Below are 27731 nucleotides of genomic sequence, written 5' to 3'. Positions count from 1 at the left end.
TGTGGAATCAGACGAAAACAATCTTCCACTTGGAAGCAACCCAAACCTGGCACTGATAAAGCACTGTGTCCTTAGTCAGGGGCTTCCCTCCAAGGGAGCAATTAGAACTGTAGAGACATTGATACATGCTAACCTTAGGTGACCTTCTCCAACCACTCTCACAATTTAGAATGAAGAAAATCAACATGAGAGGCTGCATGAGCCTTCTCCTGGCTTCTCAATCACTCTAACAGCTAATGCTGAAAAATGACTTATCTTGCTTTCCATTTGTTCTGACACAACTGTTTGCTTCTTTTCTATCAGAGTCAGCTGAAAACTCTCCTGGCTATTGGTGGCTGGAACTTTGAGACTGCTCAGTAAGTTTTTCGAGATGACTTCCTCCATTGATTTTACTACAAGGCACTGGGACTACCGAGGCAGTCCCTCACCCTGCCTTCTTTGGGTCTCCTTTAGCTTCGCCTCCATGGTTTCCACTCCTGAGAACTGCCAGACTTTTATTGCCTCAGTCATCAAATTCCTGTGCCAGTGTGAGTTTGATGGGCTGGACTTTGATTGGGAGTAGACTGGCTGTCGTGGGAGCACACCTCAGGGGAAGCATCTCGTCACTATCCTGGTGCAGGTGAACTGCATTCCGTATCATTTTGACTGGAAACCACACAACGAGTCTCATTTGAAAGATCATTGAAGCTGTATAGAAAACCTAGCTCCCTAAGTGGGAAATAAAGGACCTGGAGACCCTATTCTAGTGAGGATGCTGAAGAAAGAAGGATGAAAGAGATTCATTCAAAGAGTTGTCATGGAAGTCAACTTATAGTTGATATTCACAGACTTTCTCCTACTCATGTATAGGAAATGCATGAAGCTTTTGAGCAGGAGGCCAAGCAAATCAACAAGCCCAGGCTGACGGTCACCGCTGCAGTAGCTGCTGGCATCTCCAACATCCAGTCTGGGTATGAGATTGCCCAGCTATCCCAGTGAGTGATGAGTTGTCCCACAACACCTCTGTATGTCACTTGTGCAATAGACGCTCATCCTTGGTCTGCTTGCTGCTCAGAGACCTTGTTTACGAGGCTTTGGAAGTGGTATCTTTTGCCTGCATAGGTGTGGAAATGACCATCAGAAATTTTTTTAAATCCTTTACCCCACCTCAGGTACCTGGACTATATCCATGTCATGACCTATGACCTCCACAACTCCTGGGAGGGCTGCACTGGAGAGAACAGCCGCCTCTACACATACCCAACTGACGCTGGCAGCAACACCTACCTCAGTGTGGTGAGTCCCTGCGCAGATGCAGATGCCGGCCAGAGATGATGGTGTAAATCACATGGAGATTCAGGGACAAAAGGCATCATAAATTTAGTAATTTTCTTAAATGTGAAATTAAGATGTTGTAATTAATTAATTAGTTCTCATTTACTAAAAATTCACCAACTAATTAATACTGTACTGGTAATTTCATCAGATAGGAAATAAGAGTAATAGCCAAAGCTTTTTTTAATGAAAGAAAATGAAGTACTCATTACTCATATTTCAATGAATTACAAAGTGCTTCTCCCACCTTTCCCCTATTCCTGTTCCATTTTTCCCTGTCTATTTTCTACTATTATAATCTCTTGCAAATGTGTGCCACAGAATTTCAGGCATTCACCGGTGGATCATACCAAGAAAATCATGAGAAAAAGCTTACACCTTCTCTCATGTATTTTTGGTGGGAAGGGTGTATCTAAATCCTACATATTGGTATGTTATTAGAAGAATCAGTTGAGATAGAGACACACCACTTCAACAGAGGTACGTCAATGATGCTCTAAAATACATCGCAAATACTTTATACAGCAGGTACAACCATACAAAAAAGCTCAAATAATAACTAGTTACTAGGCCATCAGCTGGGTCGGGCCTCTAGCTAACCAGCTGCCATTGCAGGATTACGGCATGAACTGCAGGAAGGACGATGGGGCCCCAGCTGAATAGCTCATTATTGAAGTCCCAGCCTATGGACACACCTTCATCCTGAGCAACTCCTCCAATACCGGCATTTGCGGCCCCACCTCTGGCACTGGTCCTGCTGGGCCCTGCACCAGGCAGTCTGGGTTCTAGGCCTACTGAGGTATGCTCCTCATACCTCATAGAGAGAGGCAAACGTGGCTTTCTCTGACTGCCAGGGTAGTCTTTGATTTAGGAGCTTCTCCTCAAATTAAAAATAAATGGCTCAAATGTGACCTAGAATCAAAATCCTGAATGAACTGAGAAATTTGCTGATAGAGCTCCAGACCTTCCTTTGCAAGTAGATTTCATGTGCTCCCTCCCTTCTTCCCTTCCCCCATGCCTTTCACCCCTGCCACCTGGGCACTTTGCCTACCTCTTGACCTTTTCCTTTTATCCTCTTAGAACTGTACCTTCCTGAAGAATGGAGCTCGTGAAGTGTGGGAGGCCCCCGAGGATGCTCCCTGTGCTTACAAAGGGAATGAGTATCTTGGATATCATGACACCAGGAGCTTCAAAATCAGGGTAGACTCTGTGCTGGAGACTGTTGTTGCCTGTTGTTTCTTCTCATTTGTAGCCCTGGAACCACAAATTGGCCTTGATGTTGAACTTAATTGATTTCTCTCTAATTACCACAGGCTGATTGACTGAAGAAGAAAAACTTTGGAGGTGCCATGGTCTGGACCGTCTGTTTGGATGACTTCCTGAGTACTTTCTGCAACCAGGGCAAATTCCCCCTGATCACCACCCTGAAGGATGCCCTGGGCCTGCTGAGTGTGGGTGAGTTAGCAGGTGAGAAAGGGCACTAAGCCTCAAACTTGAAAGAAATCTCCAAGGCTTCTTGGAAGTCAGAGGACCATTATATAAGTGATTCTATGACTATTGCTCTATTCATGTTTGGTAATGATTCAATAATGGTGGGAAGAACAGTGTTCTTCACCATTCATTTATCCATCCATTCATTTCACAAGCAATTTTTTGAGCATCTATTATGTATGCGACACTGTGGAGGTACCACAGGGGATCTCAAATATTTAAGTCACAATCTTTACTCTATAGACATTCACAATCTAGTTGGAGAGAGAGGATTGATGCAATTAATGGAGTTGATGGACAAAGAGGAAAGGGGAAGGAGGGTATACCAGATCAGGAGACTAATTATGCAGAGACGTAGAGGCAGGAGCTAAGGTATCACTGACTAAAAGCAGGAGGGCTCAGGATCTGGTTTCTTTCTTTCAGGTTGCAAAGCCCCAGCCCAGCCCATTGCTCCCATTGTGGAGGCTCCCAGTACAGACAGCTCTGCAGGCAGCCTCAGTGGCGGTGGGTTCTGTGCCAACCAGGCTGACAAAAATGACCCAACAACCCTGACCCTGGGACAAAAATGCCTTCTACAGCTGTGTGAGTGGACAGACTTTCACTCAGCACTGCCAGTCTAGCCTAGTCTTTGATGCCTCCTGCTCCTGCTGTAACAGGTGACATGTTTGCCATAGCAGGGAGGCCAATCTGCTTGGAGAAAAGGGAGCAAGGGTTAGGGTTAGAGGAATCATAGGGGAAGTTATGGGAGATGTGGTCAGGAGAGAACAGATTGTTTAGGACAGGGGTCTACAAATATTTTCTGTAAAGGACCAATTAGCAAGTATTTTAGACTTCGTGGGCCATAAGGTCTCTGTTGCAACTGCCTAACCCTGCCACTGTAGTAGTGTGAACACGTTCAGAGACGACACGTAAATGAAGAAGCATGACTGGGTTCCAACAAAGTGTCATTTATGGACACTGAAATTGGAATTTCATAGAATTTTTATGTGTCATGAAGTATTGTTTTTCTTTTTTTCCCCACCCATAAGAATTGTAAAAACAATTCTTAGCTCACAGGCTACTGTACAAAAACAAGTGGTAGGTTGGACTTGGCCCTCGGACAGTAGCTTGCTGACACCTGGTTTAAGGCCTTATAGGGCATTATTGGGACTTCACTTTTACTCTGAAAGAATGAGGAGACTTTGAATGCTTTAAGTGGACAAATGATCTGATTTGACTTCTATCTTTAAATAACGAGTTAGCTGCTTTGCTGAGAATGCACAGTTTGGAGGCTCTTGCAGTAATCTATGAGAGAGCTGACAGCTCAGACCAGGGAAGCAGCAGTAGAGGTGGTCAGAAGTGATTGAATTAGACTGTACTTTTAAGATTTTTTTTTTTTTTTTTTTAGCTAGAAAGATTTCTTTATGGATCATATGTAGAATATGAGGGGAAAAAAAGAAGTCAAGGATAATCCCAACATTTGGCCTGAGAAACTGCAAATACAGAATTGTCAACTGAAATGAGAAAGGCCAAAGGTAAAGAGGGTTCTGGAGGAAGGCCATGAATTCAGTTTTGGAAATGTTGAATTTAAGATTCCTATTGGATTTCTAAGTGGAGATGTTGAGTAGGAAGTTGGACATAAAATTTTTGGAGTTTGGTATGTAGTTGGTATTTAAAGTCAATAGATTGGAAGCAATCATTAAGAGAGTGAGTACAGGTAGGAAAGGAGCCCACGGACTGAGCACTGGGCATCCAACATCCAGAGGCTGGAGAGAAGAGTAGGAACAAGTAATGAAGACCAAAGAAGGAGGGATGTGTAAGGGAGAAAACCAGGAGTCAAATGTCTGGAAAACCAAGGAAGCAAAGGTGTCCGGGAGAAGAAAGTGATCAGCTGTGTCTGTTACTGCTGACAGGTCAAGTAGGACGAGGTCTGGGAACTGACCATTAGATTAACGACACGTAGGTCATCAAGAAGGGTAGGTTTAGTACATGGCTTGGTGGCAAAAGCCTGAGTGGAGTAGACTTAACAGAGAATGGAAGGAAAAAAATTGAAGACAAAGTACACAAAACTGTCTGAGTATGCCTCAAAGGGAAGCAAAGAAATGGGTGAAGAGCAAAGGATTATGGAAACTAGAAGCTGAATTATGTTTTTAAGTTCCTACTTCAATTTTAGAAGTATGAAAGATAAAAATTTAACACTCTTTCAATACCTCTCACCTCCTGATTTTTAGGTTGTTATTTTCACTTAGTCAAAATTTTTAATATCACCTTGTTTTATAACAGAACGACCATCTCATATTTAAATGAACATGCTGTTCATCACAAGTACTTACACTACAGCTTCTCATTGGTTTTGTTTTTGTTCACCAAGAAGGGGTGGCAGTAGTTGTCTTCCATTTTCTTGCATGCATGAAAATGCCTGACTGTTGCCTTTATATTTGATCAATAGCTTGCTGGACATAAAAATCTTGGTTTACTCTTTTTCTCAAAAATTTGTTAAGTATTACTCCTTTTTTTTTCTGCCATTGCATATTGAGCTAGTTCTTTCCCCACGACTTTCCCATTTACTTTTTTTTAGGAAGATTAGCCCTGAGCTAACATCTGCCACCGATCTTCCTCTTTTTTTGCTGAGGAAGACTGGCCCTGAGCTAACGTTCGTGCCCATCTTGCTCTACTTTTTTATATGTGGGACGCCTACCACAGAATGGCCTGACCAACGATGTGTAGGTCCGTACCAGGGATCCGAACCAGCGAACCCCAGGCCGCCAAAGTGGAATGTGCAAACTTAACTGCTGTGCCACCGGGCTGGCCCCTAATTTACTTTTTGTTATTGTTGTTGGATGACTTTGCAGTTGTATAGTTCTTTCAAGCAATGCTGTGGCTGCTATAATCCTTGAGTCCATTCATATTTAAGAACATCTGCCTGTTCCCTTTGAAACAGGGAAAATGTTTGAACAATTCCTTGGCAGAGTACAACATGACAAGTTAATACTCCTTTTTCTTCAGAACTCTGTTGGTGTAGATGAAACCTCTTAGCACCATTTCAAATTGTCTCTGCCTTACCCTTTGATTTCAGCCACAGCTGCAGCAACCAGTTCTGCACAAGTTTCAACCACCTTCATGGAGTCATACTACTCTGCCTTAGACCTGTGTTGTGCAATCCTTGCTTCCCACTCTGGAGCTTCTCTGATACAGACTTCCACTAAAGCATGGACAACCTAGGCATGCAGAGGAGTTAATGGCAACCCTGGGAGTCAGGGGAACATTGTGTTTCCACTTTTCTTCCCTGGATGGTCTAGAAACACATTTATAAGACTTCTCAGACCGTCTCAAGGGGTTGAGCATCCAGTTGCCCCTAGCAGTGGCCAACTTGTAATATATTTTTGTATTGGCCCTCCTTTCTTCCCTGTTTCATTCCTTCATCTTTTACTCTTGCTCCCTGAATTCCACTCCCAAATAAATTACTCTCACATGAGCTACTTCCAGGTAAACCTAGTCTTAGACCGTAGGCATTTCTCCATTGTATTCTGGCATTGAATAATATAGTGGGAACATCTGAGGCCAGTGGGTACTCACTACCCCTTCATAAACCCATACTTTTTAAGTTATTTGATTTTTTCCATCTGGTGCCTGAATAATTAATTATTTGTTCTTAAATTTCAATAACTTAACCAGAATTTGCCTTAGTTATGATGATTCCTTATCAATTTCTCCTGGAAGACAGTTGAGAAGTAAGTGTTAACTTAATTGATGCCTTGCAGGATGGCTCCCTAGAGAGGAAATTTGCCTGCTGCGTCTGGAAACCAACTATAGCCCACAGTCTAGGGTTTAATGCAATCCATCCTTGCAGAGAGCTGACATAGTAGATCAGGACCTCAGCCAAGTTTCCACCAAGTAGTGGTGCTGTAATCACAAGGGTTGGATCACACCAGGGGAAGGCTGAGTGTTATCCCAATTTATGAATGCTGAGATAGTGGACAGAGCTGAAAACAAGGTTCTGCTACACCATACTGCTGTTAGATCCTATACCCTAATCTCACTAGGAGGAATTTGGTTCTTTAATCATTGAGAAGTATAAAAACCCCAACATCCAAGGCCCAGGGTCTCTCTCTCAGACCTAGATTTGCACTCTGCTAGATCGCTGTGTGCTGCCCAAGAATAAGATGGTTATGGGCAGATCATTCACCTGCTATTGCTTCAATATCTGGGTTTTCCTCCAATAAACATAGTTCCAGAAAGACTAGTCTCCATGCTGTTTTACTAGTCACCCTTAATTGCTTGAGAGGTGGTACAAATTGCTGAGTATCAGACTTAGGGCATCCACCACGGCCTTCTAGAAGTAAGCCAAGTGACTTGGGATTAGAAAAGTCTGCCTAGAGTATTGTGACCCGTTACCTTTGAAGATTGTTGTGGCAGTCACAGAAACTGGTCCTCCAAATCCTGAAGGTCCAGTGTGATGAAAAGAGAATGAGTGGTTAAGACCACCCAGCCTAATATTCCATAGTTGTTATTAGTAACCTTGAAGGAAGTTGCTCAAAGGAGAATTGAAGGGAGCCTGAGTCAGCATCTCTGGTGAAATTACAATTTGAAAATTCTGACTTGTTGAATGTGAAATGATTTTTTTTATATGGCCTTATGCAAGCAGGATCAAACAAATAAGCCGCTTCTCTGACTCTCTTTCTTTGACTGGTAAAGTCAGTTCAAAATGGCATGGGTTTTTAGGACATTAGAGTGCTACATGCCCCAGTTAAATGTGGGCAGAAAAAGAGAAAGACAAAGTATGTGGCTTATGTGATTAGTTCCCCATAACAGGTGAAGAAGATAATCCCAAGGTGGGCTGATTGAAGTAACAGAGCTGCTGGGTTGAGTCCTATTGATGTTACATCTTAGAATTCTATGTGATTATGGCTTTTAGATAAAGAGTTTAAACATGATAAAATTGATGATAGTTCTTATCCTTGTTTAGGAAAAAAATACAAGCTTACAGGTACCCTCTCAGTGACTGTCAAAGGACAGGTACAGCTAGACTTATCACTTAGTGAGTAAGACAGAGGGAACGTTAGGGGACAGCATATCTAAAACACACGATGGTGAAGAACTCAAAATCATAGCTATTTCTACAATATTGACAGCAAAGTGGTTGACCAAATGGGGTAGCACTGGGGCTTTGTCATAGCCAACCACTCCCTGGTACTTCCTGACTTGACGAGTTGGAGGCATTAGCTTTCTAACTGGAGATAACCTCCACACATGTCAAGCAGAGAAGAGATAACTTTATTTATTCTTGTAATGTCTGCTATGGACAGAATTGTGAGCAAAATGCATATGCTGAAGCCCTAACCCACCACGTAACTGTAATGGAGATGGGGCCTTTAAAGAGGTAATTAAGGTTAAATGAGGTCACCAGGTGGAGCCCTGATCCAACAGAACTGGTGCCCCTATAAAAGAGGAAAAGACACCAGAGATCTCTCTCTCTCTCTCTGCGATGTGAGAATATAGCTAGAAAGCAACTGTCTACAAGCCAAGGAGAGAGCTCTCACCAGAAACTGAACCCTGTTAGAACCTTGCTCTTGGACTTTCCAGCCTCCAGAACTGTGAAAAAATAAATTTATGTTACGTTACCCAGTCTACGGTATTTTTGTTATAGCACCGTGAGAAGACTAAGACAATGTCCAAACCTAATCTGATAGCTATTTCGTGTCTCTTATTACCCACAGAGGACGGGACAAGAGAATGTGGAGAAGTCAACTCGAAGACAAATTGCTTAAGCCTGGTGTTCACTTCCAACTGGTAGGCTAACTGGATTGTTTACCCAATCCTATAAATGTCCTAAATAGAGCCATTCCCAGCAACAGTCCATCTGTTCTCAGCCATCTGTTAGGAACCTAGGAATCTGAGGACAGGAAGCTTTCTGGTGCTGAACAACTGTGATTTGGGGACCCAATCCAGATATTCCTTCCCACACCCTTCTCTTTTTATTCCTGCAACCCTGACTCTCTTGGCAACTGTGAAATCAGGACTGCACCCTGTGTTAAGGGATGGGTGGAGACTAACCTGGGTCACTGCTATCTCTACCTGGCTGTTGATGGTCTACTCAACTGCAGCTGTGAGCATTACCTTTACTCTGCTCTGAGCCGAAAACTCTGCTGTGTGGGCACTGAGCAGCCATTCTTACCCTGGTGCTGGTGCAGATGAAGTGCTCCAACTAAGGCCATGACCATGGGAATGGGAAACTGTTGATGCAGGATTCCCATCTAGGTGATGGCCCCAGGCATGGACGAAATGCCATAGATATTTATGGAAGAAGAAAAATTTCCTTGCTAGGTAGGTAGGAAGGAAACATCTGAAGCCATGTGAGATCAGGTGGCAGATGCATTCTCACAGTCTTACACTAGATCTTCCCAGGAAAATTATTACTCGAGTTGCCCCAAGTTCTTAGATGCAATTGTCACAGGTGGTGGATTCCTCTGCTAATCTTCATGATACTGAATCTACCATCCAGAATTGGGTACAGTCAGGGAGAGCCAGTGACCATTCTGGTAACTCCTAATGTCACTATCCTTTTAGAATATTCTATTGAGTTACACCACCTAGTGTCTGCCAATGTAACTGACTGTCAGTGAAGGATCCTAGATTCTAGGACTAGTAGGCCATGAAGGAGAAATTTTCTTCCCTCTGGGATGGTACTGGCTCCATGCTCATTGGAGCCAACTTGGGATCAATGTTGTAGTCATCAATCAGTTTTTTCTTGACCTTTGTACTGCATGGCCTTGTTCAACTCCATATAATGCTTATGCCTGTTAGTAAGGAGAACAACCAATGACTGGTTGACCCTGGCTATACATGACACTTTCTGGTCTGTATGATGTCCCATCAGGGGTTCTTCCTTGTGAATGAACATCATCCTTTGTTGGCCTCAGGTGAATGAGACCTGCACCCTACAGAAGTTTCACCTAACCGTTCTTAGCTTTCCAGGACTCTGTGGTCATTATTTGCTCTGAATACAAAGAAGCCATGGGACAGGAGTCAAAGTACTTCTCAACTTCACTTATAGTCCCATCTTTGGATGATGAGTTTGTTAAATGTGATGAGTTTATTAAATGTGATGGATGACATTAGCAATTCTAAAAGATATTAGTGAGATACAACAAGGGTCCAAGAGATGAGACAAAATTAAATAGATAATCCTCAGCTCCTGTATTTCATTTAAATTAAGTTGAAATCATTACATATTACACATTTGTTGATAAAAATTCCTTGAAATGCCAAGAACTGTGCATTTATCACTAGACATATGAAGATGAATAAAAAATAATACCTGCCATCACAAATTATATTAAATCTCCAGACTAGAGAGAAAATGACAAGTACCCAGAAATCAGTCCTGAAGACACAGAAATATGTAATCTAAATGGCAGAGAATTCAAAATGGCTATCATCAAAAAACTCAACGAGTTAAAAGAGAATGTAGAGAAACAAGTCAATGAGCTCAGCAGGTACTTCACAAGAGAGGTTGAAACTATAAATAAGAATCGATTAGAAATGTTGGAGACAAAAGATACAATCAATGAGATAAAACAGAATATGGATTCCCTGAACGCTAAGGCAGACATCATAGAGGAGTGAATCAGAATAATCAAGGATAGACATATTGAAATGCTCCAGATAGAAGAGGGGAGAGAACTAAGACAAAAAAGGAATGAAGAAAGTCTCTGAGAAATATCTGACTCAACTAGGAAATGCAACATAAGAATTAGAGGTATTCCAGAGGGAGAAGAGAAGGAGAATGGAGCAGAAAGCTTGTTCAAAGAAATAATAGCAGAGAACTTCCCAAACCTGGGAAAGGAGATGGAAATCCATGTGACAGAAGCTATCAGATCTCCTAACTTTGTCAATGTAAAAAGACCCACTCCAAGGCATATAGTAGTGGAGCTGGCAAGTGAATGACAAAGAAACAATACTAAGGGCAGCAAGGCAGAAGAAAATAACCTACAAAGGAACCCCTATCAGGCTTTCAGTGGATTTCTCTGCAGAAACCTTATAGCCTAGGAGAGACTGGAATGACATATCCAAATATTTAAAGGACAAAAACTTTCAGCCAAGAATACTCTATTCAGTGAAAATATCCTTCAGATATGATTGAGAAATAAAAACTTTCTGAGATAAACAAAAGCTAAGGGAGTTTGTAGCCACAAGCGCCACCCCCCAGCCCACAAGAAATCGTCAAGAAGGCCCTCATACCTGAAAAAAAAAGAGAGAAAGGGGTTACAAAGCATGGAGTGAGGAAATAAATAGGTAGACAAAATAAAAAAAAAAATTGTGGCTATTCATCCAAACAGGTTAGCAAATACTCAAGTATAACATTAAAGATAAAGGGAAAGAAAACACCAAAAACAAAGATAATCTTGTCATTTTAACCACAAACTCACAACACAGGATGGAATAAGATGTGAGAAAAACAGTTTAGGAGGGGAAGAGGAAAGGGACTAAATCAATTTAGTCTAAGGAAATAAGAGGCCATCAGAAAATGGACTATCTTATCTACAAGATTTTGAATACAAACCTCATAGTAACCACCAAAAAAAAAAGCAGAACAGAGACACAAATAATAAATAAGGAGAAAACAAAGAAACACAATGTGAAAAACTACATAACGCAATTAGTAGACAAAACATGTGGGGCAAGAAACAAAGGAAATTCAGGAGAACTGGAAAATGAGTGATAAAATGGCAGCATTCAGCCCTCATATATCGATAATCACCTTAAATGTAAATGGATTGAATTCTCCAATAAAAAGATGGAGAGTGGCAAGATGGATTAAAGAACAAGACCCAACAATATGCTGTCTCAGGAAACATCTCAGCTCTAATGACAAACATAGGCTCAGAGTGAAGAAATGGAAGATGGTACTCCAAGCTAATGCCAAACAAAAGAAAGCAGGTGTCATAATACTTATATCAGACAAAGTAGACTTCAAGATAAGACAGGTAAAGAGAGACAAAGAGGGGCAGTATATAATGATTAAAGGGACACTCCACCAAGAAGTCATAACACTTATAAATATCTATGCACACAACACAGGAGCACCAAAGTACATAAAGCAACTATTAACAAACCTAAAAGAAGATATTAATAATTACATAATAATAGTAGAGGACCTCAACACTCCACTCACATCAATGGACAGATCATCCAGACAGAAAATCAACAAGGAAATAGTGGAATTAAATGAAAAGCTAGACCAGTTGGACTTAATAGACATGTATTGAACACTCCCTCCAAAAACAGCAGAATACACATTCTTCTCAAGTGTGCATGTGCATGGAACATCCTCAAGGATAGATCATATGTTGGGAAACAAGACAAGCCTCAATAAATTTAAGATGATTGAAATAATAACAAGCATCTTTTCTGATCACAATGCTATTAAGCTAGAAATTAATCACAAGAAAAAAGCTGCAAAAAGAACAAAGATGTGGAGACTAAACAACATACTATTGAACAACCAGTGGATCATTGAAGAAATTAAAGGAGAAATCAAAAAATATCTGGAAACAAATGAAATTGAAAACATGCCATACCAATACATAAGAGATGCAGCAAAAGCTGTATTAAGAGGGAAATTCATCACAATACAGGTTCACCTTAACAAACAAGAAAAATACCAAATACGCAACCACAAACTACACTCAACTGAATTAGAAAAAGAAGAACAAACAAAGCCCAAAGTCAGTAGAAGGAGAGAAATAATAAAAACTAGAGCAGAAATAAATGCTATTGAAACAAAAAAGGCAGTAGAAAGGATCAATGAAACAAAGAGCTGGTTCTTTGAGAAGATAAACAAAATTGACAAACCCCTAGCCAGACTTACAAAGGAAAAAAGAGAGAAAATTCAGATAAATAAAATTAGAAATGGAAGAGGAGAAATAACAATGGATACCACAGAAATACAACACATTATAAGAGACTACTATAAAAAGCTATATGCCAACAAAATGAACAATCTAGAGGAAATGGATAAATTCTTAGACTCTTACAACCTCCCAAAGCTGAATCAAGAAGAAATAGAGAATCTGAATAGACCAATCATAAGTAAAGAGATTGAAACAGTAATCAAAAGCATCCCAAAAAATAAAAGCCCAGGACAGGAAGCTTCCCTGGAGAATTCTACCAAACTTTCAGAGAGGATTTAATACCTATCCTTCTCTGGCCATTCCAAAAAATTGGGGAAGATGGAATGCTTCCTAACACATTCTATGAGGCCAACAGCACTCTGATACCAAAGCCTGACAAGGACAGCACAAAAAAAGAAAGTGACTGATGAACATAGATGCAAAAATCCTCAACAAAATATTGGCAACCTGAATACAGCAATACATCAAAAAGATCATACATCATTATCAAATGGGATTTATACCAGGGGTACAGGGATGGTTCAACATCCACAAATCAATCAATGTGATACACTACATTAACAAAATGAGGAATAAAAACCACATGATCATCTCAATAGACTCAGAGAAAGCATTTGACAAGATCCAACAGCCATTTGTGATAAGAACTCTTAACAAAAAAGGGATGGAAGGAAATTACCTCAACATAATAAAGGCCGTATATGACAAACCCACAGCCAATATCATACTCAATGGGGAAGAACAGAAAGCCATCCCACTGAGAACAGGAACAAGATAGAGTTGCCCACTATCTTCACTCTTATTCAACATAGTACTAGAGGTTTTGGCCAGAGCAATTAGGCAAGAGAAAGGAATAAAAGGAATCCAAATAGGGAGTGAAGAAGTAAAACTCTCACTGTTTGCAGACAACATGATCTTATATATAGAAAACCCTACAGAATTCATCAGAAAACTATTAGAAATAATTTAAAATTACAGTAAAATTGCAGAGTACAAAATCAACTTACAAAAGTCAGTTGCATTTCTATATTCTAATAATGAACTCAAAGAAAGAGAACTCAAGAATACAATTCCATTTACAATCGCAATGAAAAGAATAAAATATCTAGGAATAAATTTAACCAAGGAGGTGAAGGACTTATACAATGAAAACTATAAGAAATAATTGAAAGAAATAGATGATGACATAAAGAAATGGAAAGAGATTCCATGCACATGGATCGGAAGAACAAACATAGTTAAAATGTCCATACTACCCAAAACAATCTACAGATTCAATGCAATCCCAATCAGAATCCCAAGTACATTCTTCACAGAAATAGAACAAAGAATCCTAAAATTCATAGGGACCAACCAAGGACCCAGAATTGCTAAAGCAATCCTGAGAAAAAAGAACAAAGCTGGAGGCATCATAATCCCTGACTTCAAAATGTACTACAAAACCATAGTAATCAAAACAGCATGGTACTGGTATAAAAACAGGCACATAGATCAATGGAACAGAACTGAAAGCCTAGAAGTAAAACCTCACATCTACAGACAGCTAATCTTCGACAAAGTTTCCAAGAACATACGATGGAGAAAAGATAGTCTCTTCGATAAATGGTGTTGGAAAATCTGGACAACCACTTGCAAGAGACTGAAAGTAGATCATTATCTCACAAAATACACAAAAATAAACTCAAATGGATCAAAGACTTGAAGATAAGTTCTGAAGCCATAGAACTCCTGGGAGATAATATAGGTAGTACACTCTTTGACGTCAAACTTAAAACGATCTTTTCTAATGCCATGTCTTCTCAGACGAGGGAAACAAAAGAAAAAATAAACAAGTGGGACTTCATCAAACTAAAGAGCTTCCACAAGGCGAAAGAAATTAGGATCAAAACAAAAAGACAACCCACCAATTGGGAGAAAATATTTGCAAATCATATATCCAACAAGGGGTTAATCTCCATAACATATAAGGAACTCACACAGCTGAACAACAAAAAAACAAACAGCCCAATCAAAAAATGGGCAGAGGATATGAACAGGCATTTTTCCAAAGAAGATATACAGATGGCCAATAGGTACATGAAAAGATGTTCAACATCATTAATCATTGGGGAAACGCAAATCAAAACTACACTAAAATACCACCTGACACCTGTTAAAATGGCTCTAAGCACTAACACTAAAAATAACAAATGTTAGAGAGGGCGTGGAGAAAAGGGAACCCTCATACACTGCTGGTGGGAATGCAAATTGGTGCAGCCACTTTGGAAAACAGTATGGAGATTCCTCAAAAAACTAAACATAGAAATACCACATGACCCAGCTGTCCCACTGCTAGATATCTACCCAAACAACTTGAAATCAACAATCCAAAGTAACATTTGCACCCCTATGTTCATTGCAGCACTATTCACAATAGCCAAGACATGGAAGCAATCCAAGAGCACATCGACCAATGATTGGATAAAGAAGGTATGATGTATATATATATATATATATATATATATATATATATATATATATAAACACAATGGAATACTACTCAGCCATCAAAAAAGGACAAAATCATCCCATTTGAAACAACATGGATGGACTTGGAGGGTATTATGCTTAGTGAAATAAGCCAGAATGGGAAAGACAAACACCATATGATTTCACTCAGATGTGGAATATAAGCAAACACATGGACAAAGAAAACAGTTCAGTGGTTACCAGGGGAAGGGAGGTGCAGGGTGGGCACAGGGGGTGAAGGGGAGCACCTATGTGGTGACAAACAAGAAATAATGTGCAACTGAAATTTCACAATGATGTAAACTATTATGAACTCAATAAAAAAAAAATAGAACCTGCCACCAATGAGCTTACCTATTAGTAGGAGACATAGACTGTAAACGAATGACACAAAACACTATTCCGTGTATAATAAAAGTATGCATAGGTTATAAAAAAATCAGTTTCCTAAGCACATACGAATGAGATTTGACTTGAGTCTATTTCATGTGAGAGGTTCCATATGAAACAACAACATGATAAAATTGCTGTGAGAGATGGTACTGTCTTAGGCTGCATTAGTGGAAATATAGAATTCAGCAAAAAGAAAGCTAAATAAAAAAATAGATAAAACACTGGACTAGAAGTCAGAAGCTCTGAGCTCGAGTTCAGGCTCCACATCTTACTGCGTAACTTTGTCAAACTCTCATCCTCAGTTTCCTCATCTGTAGAGAGGAACAAGAAACGGACAACAAAGTCTAACTTGCCTCCCTGTTGGGGGAGTAGTAAGAGTCAACTGGGCTAGAAGAGGTCAGCAAATCTGTCATCTGTTGACCATCGAAATCCTTTGCAAGATAACCTCAGATATCTTGCAGCGTATGCTTGAACGTCTCCAGAGCAGGAAATACACCACTTTTGAAAAGTCGGTTCCCTCACTGGCAAATTCTAATTGTGGGCTTTTTCAAGTATGAGCATTTTTCTAAAATTAAAAAAAAAATTGATTTATAGATTCCTCACTATAAACACGCAGAGGATAGTGGTGATAGTTTTCCTCCTCTGCCAACTGAGGAAATATGTAGCAAAAAGCAACTAGAATTTTCAAAGGAATTGGTATTTTCTTTAAAAATCTGTATTTCAAAAATACTCTAGTAAATTCTTATTTGAAACATGTCAGTCATTTAATCCACACACAAATGTTAGAAAACTCCCCCTGTGCCCACAATTGTTCCTCAGCTACTCAAGGATTTGAGATCTTTAATTTGGGAATAGTCATGCATCACTTAATTATGGGGATATGTTCTGAGAAATATCTCGTTAGGCGATTTCATCATTGTGTGAACATCATAGGGTGTACTTACACAAACCTAGATGGTATAGCCTACTACACACCTAGGCTATATGGTGCTAATCTTATGGGACCACCATTATACATGTGGTCCATCATTGACCAAAATGTCATTATGCGGTGCATGACTATAATAATAATAGCTACATTTTATTAAATACCTAATATGTTCTAGCTGTATTACATAGATTATCTCAGTTAATCCTCACAACAACCCTATGAGACAAGAACTATTATTATCCATAGGTTATAGGTGAGGAAATTGAGGCTAACAGATGGAATAACTTGTCTAATGTACCTAATCTAGTAAGGAGGAGAACCAGGATTGGAATCCAAATCTGTGATTCTAGAGTCCACTCTGATACTGTGTTCTGTTACATGGAAACCATTATGTCAGGCAGGTGTGGGAGAATGCTCTATGCCATTGACTAGTATTGACTATTCTACCAGTGGTGCCCCTCTTTGCATGTGAATAAACTGGCTTTCTTACTTAGATTGACTGCATGGGTCAGTCTCTCATTGTCTTTTTATGTGGTGGTCCTTCAGCTATGCATGTTAAAAATGAAGAAATAAAACTTCCATTATTCTCAGATGACATGATTAACTACACAGGAAACTGAACACGTGCACAGAAAATTCTTTAAACTAATAAGCATGTTTAATAATGTTGCTAGAATTAAATTTTATATAAAAATTAGTTACGTTTATATGCAACAGCCATAAACAGAAAATGCAGTTTAAATGATATCTTTTACAATAGAGACAAAATATATCATACCTTGGAATACATTTTTTTCAAAAGATGTGAAAGATCATTATGGAGAAATTTATATAACTTTATTAACAGACATTTTAAAAGATGTAAATAACTTGAGAGGCAACCCATGTTCATGGACAGAAAGACTTAGTATCACAAAGATCTCAGTTTTCTCCAATTTTATTCCATGTAATTCCAATCAAAATTCCATCAGGGTTTCTTATGAAATTTGGCAAGTAAATTATAAAATTAAAATGAAAGTATAAAGGGCCACAATGACTAAGACATTCCTGAGGATGAAGAGCAGTGTATGTGTTGAGAGATGGGGATGGTGGCATGAGATTTGACCAGATGCCAATATGTATGACAGATCTGAGACATAGCAATGGTATCTCAGACGTAGAAAAGATGGGTTATTCATAAATGATGCTGGGGTAACTAGTTATTCATATGGAAAAAAATGAAATTAGTCCATATGCTATACACAAAAACAAATTTGATGGGTTAAAGATTTAAATTTAAAGGCAACATTTAGAAGTTTAGGGGAAAATATAAAAGAATATTTATGCTCTCACAGTAGGAAAGCATTTTTTCAATTATGATACAAAAGAAAGCAAATGATAAGTAAAAATTTGTATATGTTTGACTACATTAAAATTAAAAATGTCTTTTCATCATAAGACACCATAAAGAAAGCGAAAAGACAAGCCTTAGGGTAGGAGAAGATATAACTGCAATTCAGAATGTATAAAGTACTCCTATAAAGGAATAATAAATTTGTGGACAACTCAATAGAAAAGTAGGCAAAAGAATGAGCAGACATTTCACAGAAAAGGAAACAAAAGTGGCCAATAAACGTTTAAAAGTGCTCAGCCCTGTTAGTAACCTGAAAGATGTAAACTAAAACTACCTACCACACTGACAGAAATTTTGAAGTCTGATCATACCAAGTTTTGGCAAAGATGCGGAACAGTAGGAATTCTCATATATTGCTGTTGGTAGTACAAAAGGGTACAAATACTTTGAAAAAAAATGTCTAGCTAAATAATAAATTTTAAGATGCTTATGCTGTTTCACCCAGCAATACCATTCCTAGGTGTAAACACTGGAGAAATTTGCTCATGTGCACCAAGAGATGTGTACAGGAATGCTTATATATGTATATAGGGGAAAAAACTGGAAACAAACCATGTGTTATTCTATGCAGAAAGGACAAGTGAATCGCAGCACATTCATATAATGGAATACCATACAACTGTGAAAATAAGTGAACAGCTGCTACTTGTAGCAACTTGGATGGATCTCAAAAACTTAATGCTGAACTATAAAAGCAAGAAATAGAAGTATTATGGTATTATTTTACTTATATATACATACAGTAAAAACTAATGAATATATTAAAACTAATATTATAAAACTAATGAATGTATTATTTAAGGATACAGATATATGTGATAAAATTATAAATAAAACAAGGAAATGGTTAGCACAAAATTCAGGATAATGGCTTACTCCAGGGAAGTAAGACACACCTAACTAGGAAGGACACATAGGGTAATAGTCAACGATAATAGTATCTTATTTAAGCTGGGTCGTGCGACAGAAGTTTTCATTTTAATATTTTTCTTTAAATGTATATCTAAACTCATGTGTATGGTACATTTTATCATAGAATTGAGAGACTAAAAATAATACGGGCGTACTGAAAAAAACTGAACAAAATGAAAGGACACACAATGCCAACACTTTTAAACCTCTGTTTATTCTACAAATCTTACGATGATGGTAATTACTTTCAACACTCGAGCGCTCAGATGAGAGGCAGGTTTGATGGGGATTCACTTGGAGCTCTTACGAGGGCTGTTTTATCTGCGGGTCATTCACATAGGGTCAGGGGTGCCAAATTCAACAGAAAATATTCACTAAATCTAAACAGCAGCTAGACCTGATGGTGCCGAGTAGGATGAACCTAGGACTACTGGCTTTGCTGCTTGTTTTTGCAAACCCTTGATTTTACCTTGATTTGACACAATTCTGGCTCTTCATCCCAACCATATTCTCCTGGGTGCCTCAGGGAAACGCCTTTCCCAGTTCAACCCGGACCACCAACTAGTCCACTGAATATAAGGAGGCAGTGCAGTGTAAATATTAGATTTCCATTCTGGAGACAGCTAGTCTTGGCACTGAATGCTGGATTTAGTGCTTAAGATTTGTCTGATCAATTTCCTCATGTACAAAATTTGGCTGATAGTAATAATCTTTGTTTATAGGCTAAATGAAATAATGCAATAGAGCCCTCTGATGAGCAGTCACTGTTTTTCAGTCACTCAGTATTCACTCTCCATTCTTTTAGAATTTCCTTTTATGACCAATCCTGATGGAAATTTAAATCCGAGTGACGTGTCCTTTCCCCAATCACAGGTTTGGTGCAAGTTCAATCGGACTATTTCTCCTATTTGATTCTTGTGTGGAATGATGCATGGATGAAAAATAAAATTGGAATTTGTTTATCCTAAGCCCTCCTCCCACTCCACTCCCCCAAGAAATGCTTCATTTCTGTCATATCAGAGGCACGTCCTACATTCTTATCTTTGATTCTGTGAGCTTCCTCATATTTTTCCAATACACTGATTTGTGCTTGTTAGAGTTGGTTTTAGTCACTTGAAAAATAAATTCTTAGTGATATAAACACCAAGAACAATCTCTGGGGCATAGTAGCTGCTTGTAGTGTTTGTTGATATAATTATTTTCACAATTGAAATCCTCCCTGGAAACTCTCCCACCAGAATTTCTCTGCTCCTGTGAGTGGAAACCAAACACTCAGGACCTAATTATCATTGGGTGAGCGGATACAATTTAATTTTTAAATATGATAAATAGAGAAATCAGTCTGGATTCACAATGTCTGCTAAGGGGCCAACATCCCACAATGGGCACCCATATGCCTATCAACTGCATTCCAGGTTTTGTTACAGGACAGTACCATTTAAGCAGTATAGACAACGTGTACTAGAGTACATGAAGTATCTCAGAGGAAGGAGAGATCATTGAGCTTCAAAGAGAGAATCTGTGCTGGGCTTTGAAGACTTATAAAAATGGAGTAGGCGGTGAGGAGAAGGAGAAGGCATTAAAAGCAAAGAATGGAGAGAGAAGGTGAGCAAAGACATGCAATATGTGTTTGGAGACAGTGAATAGACTATTTTGGCTGAAGCAGAAATTTATTATAGGATAACGGTGGTAGATAATGTTTGGAAAGGTACGTTGCAATTTTAAACATAAAACTTTAGAAATGGTCAAATTGCAAATATTTCTATTAAAAGAGACTCTTTACAATATCATGACAATCGTCTCTATCCATCAGCAACACAAAATATCTTTTAACATCTTCTGGTTGTAATTGGGAACGATGGAAGATCTTGTTGCCCTTCAGAGGGGACATTTGGGGAAGCATAATTATATAATCATGACTTAAGGTCATTCCAAAGAACAGGTGTGGGTGGAATGTGCAGAAAGTAGCACCTAAAGATGAAAAGTTCCCTAGGCACTAATTGTACAAATTATATATGAATAATTCCATGAATAAAAAACGTTTAAAAACAGCTAAAAACTTCCACAGGTCTTTACTATTCACTTTCCAATAAAGATGTACTTTAACACCAGGCATGAAATGTCCACAACGTAAAAACATAACCACAATGTTTAAACAGATGCTTATCAACCCTGGAAACTACCAAAAAAGCTATTAAGCTGATGTCTTCCGTGGTGATGATCTCCACCACGCTGTTAGGAGATATGGCATCGCTTTGTCCTTATTGAGCAGAGAAGGTGGTTCAGTAAATTGTTTAGAGCCAAGCTGTATCCACAGTTTATCAGTTGCTCTAGAGCTGTGATTTACAATGTTTTTATAGCCTTAGAACCTTTCCTAAATGAAACCTCTAGCTCAATTTGTAACACAATCAGATCAGAAGTGCTCTTGTGGAAGCCAGGGAAAGGCATTTGGAGTTTTGCCTCACGGCTCCTAGTTTTTCTCTTCTGCTGTAAAGGCTCCTAAAAGGTGCTTCCAAAAAAAAAAAAAAAAAAACCATTCCAAAGCTCCAGGAGATTCTGAATGCACTGCTTTAGAGGATGCCTTGTCTGTGGAAGGCTGTACTCATCCTACTTCAGGGAGGTGAAGCATGGAGGGATGTATAGTCATTGAGTAGAGAAATTTTAGATAATTTTAGTAAGTAGACCTTCCACAGATAGCAGACTTTGAACTCTGCGTTCAATAACATTTCTTACTGACATTGAAGGTGGAAGAAGAGAGAGCCATGGCCATTTTTGACTAAGAGAAGGGAGGTGTAGATCTATGGATGCCTTCTGTGCAAAGCCTATTCTTTGGCATCACCCCTAAGAGCCACTTGAGCTGTAACAACCTATGACAAAAGGGTGGCACCCAAGGCCTCAGAATTAGATTCTACAGGGTATAGACCATTGGTTCAAAGCACAGGTTTTTTCCTTCTCTCTAGGTCTGGCCCTTCTGTTGAAGCTCAGCTAGGTAAGTCATAGACTCTGTATTCTATTTTTGACATAGTCTTTTCTACCATAAACCTCAAAAGTCTATAAATTATTCATAACACAAATGTCTCCCTAATGTATTACATGTGAATTTTTAATATTCCAGTATTGCTTTTTAAAAAAGTATATCAAGAGATAAGCCACACTAGGGAAAGAGAGCTACTTCTATTTCACAGACGGATGGTTGTGCCATTGGGAGAATCTATTGTTTTGGATTGGCTGTCACTGCCATCCTCTTCAGCATCACCGCCTGAGAGTTGTAAATTAGTATTCATTGGGTTTCATAGGACTACTGAGCGGCTTATCTGAGATCCTAAAATGAATCCGTCAAGGTTAAAAATAAACAACCTCGGGCTGGCCCCGTGGCCGAGTGGTTAAGTCCGCGTGCTCCGCTGCAGGCGGCCCAGTGTTTCGTTGGTTCGAATCCTGGGCGCGGACATGGCACTGCTCATCAAACCACGCTGAGGCAGCGTCCCACATGGCACAACTAGAAGGACCCACAACGAAGAATGTACAACTATGTACTGGGGGGCTTTGGGGAGAAAAAGGGGAAAAAAAATAAAATCTTTAAAAAATAAACAACCTCAAGTCAGTGGCCAGTTCCCAAGTTAGAATCTTTGAACCCATCTTCAAGAGTGTTCATACCAACCACCCCAAAACAGAGAGAAGTCATGTGAGGCAAAGGGAGAGAAAAAGAGGCAGGGCCAAAACTCACGGCACATTTCAGTGGCACCTAAATCAGGCCCTTGTTCTTACCTCTTACTACCCTTGGTTTCTACCTACCATCTGACATGGTACTTCACCACCTGGGCCCAGTACCCGCCAGGCCTGCGACGCTTCAAGCCTGACGACCTCAACTCCTGCCTCCGTACTCACCTGATCTATGCCTTTGTTGGAATGGGGAACAATGAGATCACTACCACTGAATGGAATGCTGTGAGTCTCTACCAAGCTTTCAATGGCCTGAAAAACAAATAGGAAAAGGGGAAGATATCTAATTTGGAATCTCCTAGGTCAGTACTTCCCAAACATTAATGTGCAAACAAATTATCTTGGATCTTCTTAAAATGCAGTTCAGATTCAGTGAGTCTGAAGTGAGGACCAAGACTGCTTTTCTAACAAACTCCCAGATGATGCTCTTGCTTCTGGTCTAGGAGCTACACTTTAAGTAGCGAGGATACAAATAACATAACACATTGCTTGCTGTAGCAGGTATTAAAAACATATTAGTTCTGCTTCTTCTGTTTATAACCCAGGAAACTGTAAGACATCTTATCTACTCACATCAGAGAGCAGAAGAGAGAGGATGCTGAAGATTACACATCTCTGAGCCCAAAAAGTCAAAAGAATTTGCTGTATTTTAATAAAGTTCTATTTTGTGTAAAAATGAAATAAAACAAACAAACAAAAATCCTGGTATCCTTTAATTTCTAATTTGTTCAGTTTAGTTATATCTAGGAGAAGTGAGGCTACAGGCCATTTCTACCGTCAGTAATGGCACTATCTTGAACGCAGCTGCTAGAATTTAAGTTATGATACCTAAGAGGAAATAAACCCCTTTAGAGTGGTATTTCTTGAAGTGTGATCCATTGACTACTCATCAGAATTACATGGGAGCACTTGATAAAAAGGTCAATCCCTACCCCAGTGTGACCGAATCAGAATAGCTGAGAAAGGAGGTTGTAAACCTGGAATTTTAATGTTGTCCTCCCACTCTGACGCTTGCACTTCATTCATTGATGTTTGAGAACCATTATTCCAGAAAACGTGCGTAATTCTAAGCCAATTGATTTATGTTCATTATCATAGAGGCTAGGAGGGTAAGTATGATCAAGCAACATTTACCATTTCATCTGATGGAATAGAATATAAGCTAATTATACTTTTAAATTATATACATGTAAAATATTGCTAATACATTCCTGTTTTTAAAAAATCCAGTCCCATAATTTAGATTTCCTTAAAGAACTGGGTGCGTTTATGATGATGACAACACAAATAATTTTTATAGAGAAAGTTTTTAGTAGCGAAGGAAAATTCTTCTACAGAACATCTTATCAAGACAACATCAAAGACCAGGCTTGATACCAAAGCAATGTTATTTTAAATAGAGGGACTCACGGATTTTGAAGTTTCTTGTTTCTATCCTTTGCTTTACAGAAACAGCCAGCTGAAAACTCTCCTGGCCATTGGAGGCTGGAACTTTGCAACTGCCCCGGAAGTCCTCAAGTCCTTGGTGGGAGAGCCTGGTATTCATTTGCTATTGAAAATAAATTGGCCCATTGTGACCTATGTCCCTTTAGACTTCACAATCTAAGTCAGTGTATTAAGCATGCACATTAAACCACTATGCTACTTAAATAAGCTACTACACCAGAACCTCAATATTAAGTAGAAAACAATTTATTTTATACATTTACATTTAAATGAATATTCTGGGACCCCATTCACAGAGTTTGCACTTTGCTCTCAAGGCTGTGGGGGAGCTTTGAAGGATTTTTCAGTAGTGGAGAGATATGACAAAACTTGTGTTTCAGAAAGCTCACTCTGGCTTTAACCATGGAGGATGAATTAGAAGGAGATTGGGAGGTATGGATAGAGTTAGGTGGCTATTGGGGTAAATCAGGCAAGAGATGCTGAGGGCCCAAAGGCTCTAACAATGAGGATAGAAACAGGAAGTATTTCAGGGACAGAAGGAAGGTAGAATCCGTAGGTTTTGGAAATGGATCGGAAGTGGAAAAGAGAGAAGGCTTCCAGTTTTCTGACTTTGATAACTGATTTGATTGAAGTCCTATTAACTAGGATGATAAATACAGGAAGAAAAGTAGATCTGGACCAAGAGGAAGGACTCAATAATTTGTCTTTGAATGTGATGAATGAGAGGAATCTGTTGGACATCCGATAGGAATACCCAATAGACATTGAATGAATACAAGTCTGGAGTTCAGGACAAAGAATTTCATTTGATATACTGTATTGAAGTCATTGGCAAAAGTAGATGATTAAGAGATCACTAAGGAAAAGTGAATGGAGTGAGAAGAGCCAAGGATGGTTTTCAGATTTACTGTCTCTCAAGACAGAGATTCCATTCTATACCATCCCACATACTGGATTATCAGCCAGCCTCCAAACAGTTTCAATGTTAAGTAACTCACTAGCTGAAAAGTCAATCTACTTATTTGGAACATCTTTATTCTTAGCCAGAACATGCCTCCAGTCATAATTTGTAACGTCCAGTCATGGGTTCTAGCTCTGCCCACTGAAGTAACAAAGAATAAAACTGTGCCTTTTGCAATGTATCAGTTCAATATTTGAAGACAGCTCTAATATCCTGCCTATAACTTCTCTTCTTCCAGTTAAATATCCTAGTTCCTTTAACCATTACTCTCATGACAATTTTCAGACAGACCCTCTCTTCACTGGAACACACTCTAGCACACCCAATAGTAGTGCAATTATAAAAAGTGAACTCAGTACTCCAAATGAGATTAGAGTCACACAAAATAAAGGTGGATTAACCTCTAGCATTGAATGGGAACCTATAACCTGGCTGTTACCACCTTCCTCATTGGTCTATTCAGCATTTCATTTGGTGGGATGTCAGTCCTATAAAGTAGTTCATTTATTGAATTAAGGGAAGCAAATTTCTATATTGCTAAAATCTGGACATAAGTTACTGCCGCAACTGTAACTTCAGGGTGTAGTGATGTAAGTGGAGCTCTGACTGGTTATCTGGGACATGGGTTCTGGTCAGGAGCTGGCTGCTAACTTGTTGTTGGACTTTGGTGAAATTGTCTAACTTCTTTGCATAACAGATAGCTACAAAATTGATTAATATCATCAATCCTATCTACTTTATAGGATATCAAGAAACTAAGGTAACATACAATATGTGAAAGCATTTTGAAAAAGAAAAGCATTATACAAATGTATATTTATTATTTAAGGACTGAAATCAGATTCATAGATGCCTATCATACTTGATTATTCCATAGGAAATGCATGAAGCAGGAGACCAAGCAGATCAACAAGCCTAGGCTGATGGTGACCGCTGCAGTAGCTCCTGGCATCTCCAACATCCAGTCTTGCTATGAGATTCCCCAGTTGTCCCCGTGAGTGATTCACCTTATCTTTAAACTCCTATAGGTATCACTTTGCCTATAGACTTGTCGTTAGCCTGCTTGCTGTTCAGGGACCTTGTTTGGGAGGCTTTGGAAGTGGTTTCTTTTGCCTGCATAGGTGTGGAAATGACCATCAGAAATGTTTCTAAATCCTTTACCCCACCTCAGGTACCTGGACTATATCCATGTCATGACTTATGACCTCCACAGCTCCTAGGAGGGCTACACTGGAGAGAACAGCCCCCTCTACACATACTCAACTGACACTGGCAGCAACACCTACCTCAGTGTGGTGAGTCCCTGCACAGATGCAGATGCTGGCCAGAGATGATGGTGTAAATCACATGGAGATTCAGGGACAAAACAAACATAAATTCTGCAAATGTCTCACTTGGATAACTGTCCTCTTAAGTGTCTGATCATATCTCATTAACTATGATTTCACCAAAATGTTTTTAAAAAATACTAACTAATCTAGCTGTCATTAACATTATACAATTTTACCTGTTAGAGCAGTGGCCTAACATAACTAAGCATTGGGTCCTCAGCTGGGTGGGGTCACTAGCTAACCTATTGCCATTGCAGGATTAGGTCAGGAACTACTGGAAGGACAATGGAGCCCCAGCTGAGAAGCTCATCATTGCATTCCCAGCCCACGGACACGCCTTCAACCTGAGCAACCTTCCAACACTGGCACTGGCACCCCTACCTCTGGCGCTGGTTCTGCTGGACCCTACACCAGGTAGGCTGGGTTCTGGGCCTACTATGAGGCAGGTAGGTTGGGCTGTACAATTGAAATTCTGTGAATTTCATGCCCCGTGCTGAGCTGTAGCCTTAGGGCTAGAATCTTCAGAAAGTTGGAATGTCCCTTCTGTCCAGTACTTACCTACTTTAAACAAAAATATCACTCCAAATGCTTTAAGTGTTTAAATAACCTATTCATTTGCCCAATCTAGTATGAAGAGCACTTATAAAGTGCAACAACCCTTCAAGCAACAGACTACATACTTAAGGTCATTTATATTAGCACACAAGGGAATAAAATAACTGTATCTCTCCTATTAACATGGGCTCCCAAAATCAAGCACTAAGAATACGGACAACACATGAGTATTTCAAAAGCAACTTGATCTTATTTACTGGAAATAAGAAAATTATTATTTTATTAGATATTAGGAAACTGAGGAAAATCCCAATTGGAGACATGAAAAAAAATCAAAGAGACAAATTTAAAAGATTTGAATCTCTTGACTTTTTAAAGATCTGCACCTTCCTGAAAAATGGAGCCACTCAGGTATGGGATACCCCTCAGGATGTGCCCTCTGCCTCTCAGGGCAATGAGAGGGTTGGTTATGACAACGTCAGGAGCTTCAGTATCAAGCTAAAGTCAGCTTCTCCAACAAGCTGCAGGTCCAGCCCTGAATTTAGGGAAAGAAAATGACTCCTGGTATCCTCTATCATTAAACAAACTCAATGGCTTAAGCAGAACAGTTTCGGAAGTGCCATGATCTGGGCTGTTGACCTGGATGACTTCATTGACACTTTCTACAACCAGGAAAAGTCCCCCCAATCACTGCCCTTGGCCTGCAGAGCACAAGTAAGTGACAGCAGGAGGATGCCCAGGGTATACAAATGTTTCTTCTCCATCTCAAAAGACAGCTCTAACATTCACCCATCCCCATTGCCCAGGGAGACTCTTCCCATTTCACCTCATTGCTGTTTCCCTGCTAAGAGACAGATGGTACATTCTTTCTCTACCCTTGAAC

General features: G+C 39.4%; 1 protein-coding gene and 1 pseudogene across 1 annotated transcript in view; both read left to right on the top strand.

Annotated features, from left to right (window-relative positions):
- Positions 1 to 230: 230 nt before the first annotated feature.
- On the top strand, positions 231 to 3465 carry LOC103547809 (acidic mammalian chitinase-like; annotated as a pseudogene).
- CHIA (chitinase acidic) overlaps positions 2394 to 27731 on the top strand; it is a 33486-nt gene continuing 8148 nt past the window's right edge. The window contains 11 exon segments of the mRNA XM_070608026.1: positions 2394 to 2514; positions 2628 to 2781; positions 8502 to 8574; positions 24005 to 24093; positions 25840 to 25956; positions 26134 to 26257; positions 26551 to 26641; positions 26644 to 26735; positions 27227 to 27344; positions 27432 to 27533; positions 27536 to 27562. Coding sequence (XP_070464127.1) covers positions 8518 to 8574; positions 24005 to 24093; positions 25840 to 25956; positions 26134 to 26257; positions 26551 to 26641; positions 26644 to 26735; positions 27227 to 27344; positions 27432 to 27533; positions 27536 to 27562 — 817 coding nt within the window. The 5' untranslated portion in view covers positions 2394 to 2514; positions 2628 to 2781; positions 8502 to 8517.

Source organism: Equus przewalskii, unplaced genomic scaffold, assembly GCF_037783145.1.
Source record: "Equus przewalskii isolate Varuska unplaced genomic scaffold, EquPr2 ChrUn-13, whole genome shotgun sequence".
Taxonomy (NCBI): Eukaryota; Metazoa; Chordata; class Mammalia; order Perissodactyla; family Equidae; genus Equus; species Equus przewalskii.
This window is presented reverse-complemented; position numbering and strand designations above follow the sequence as displayed.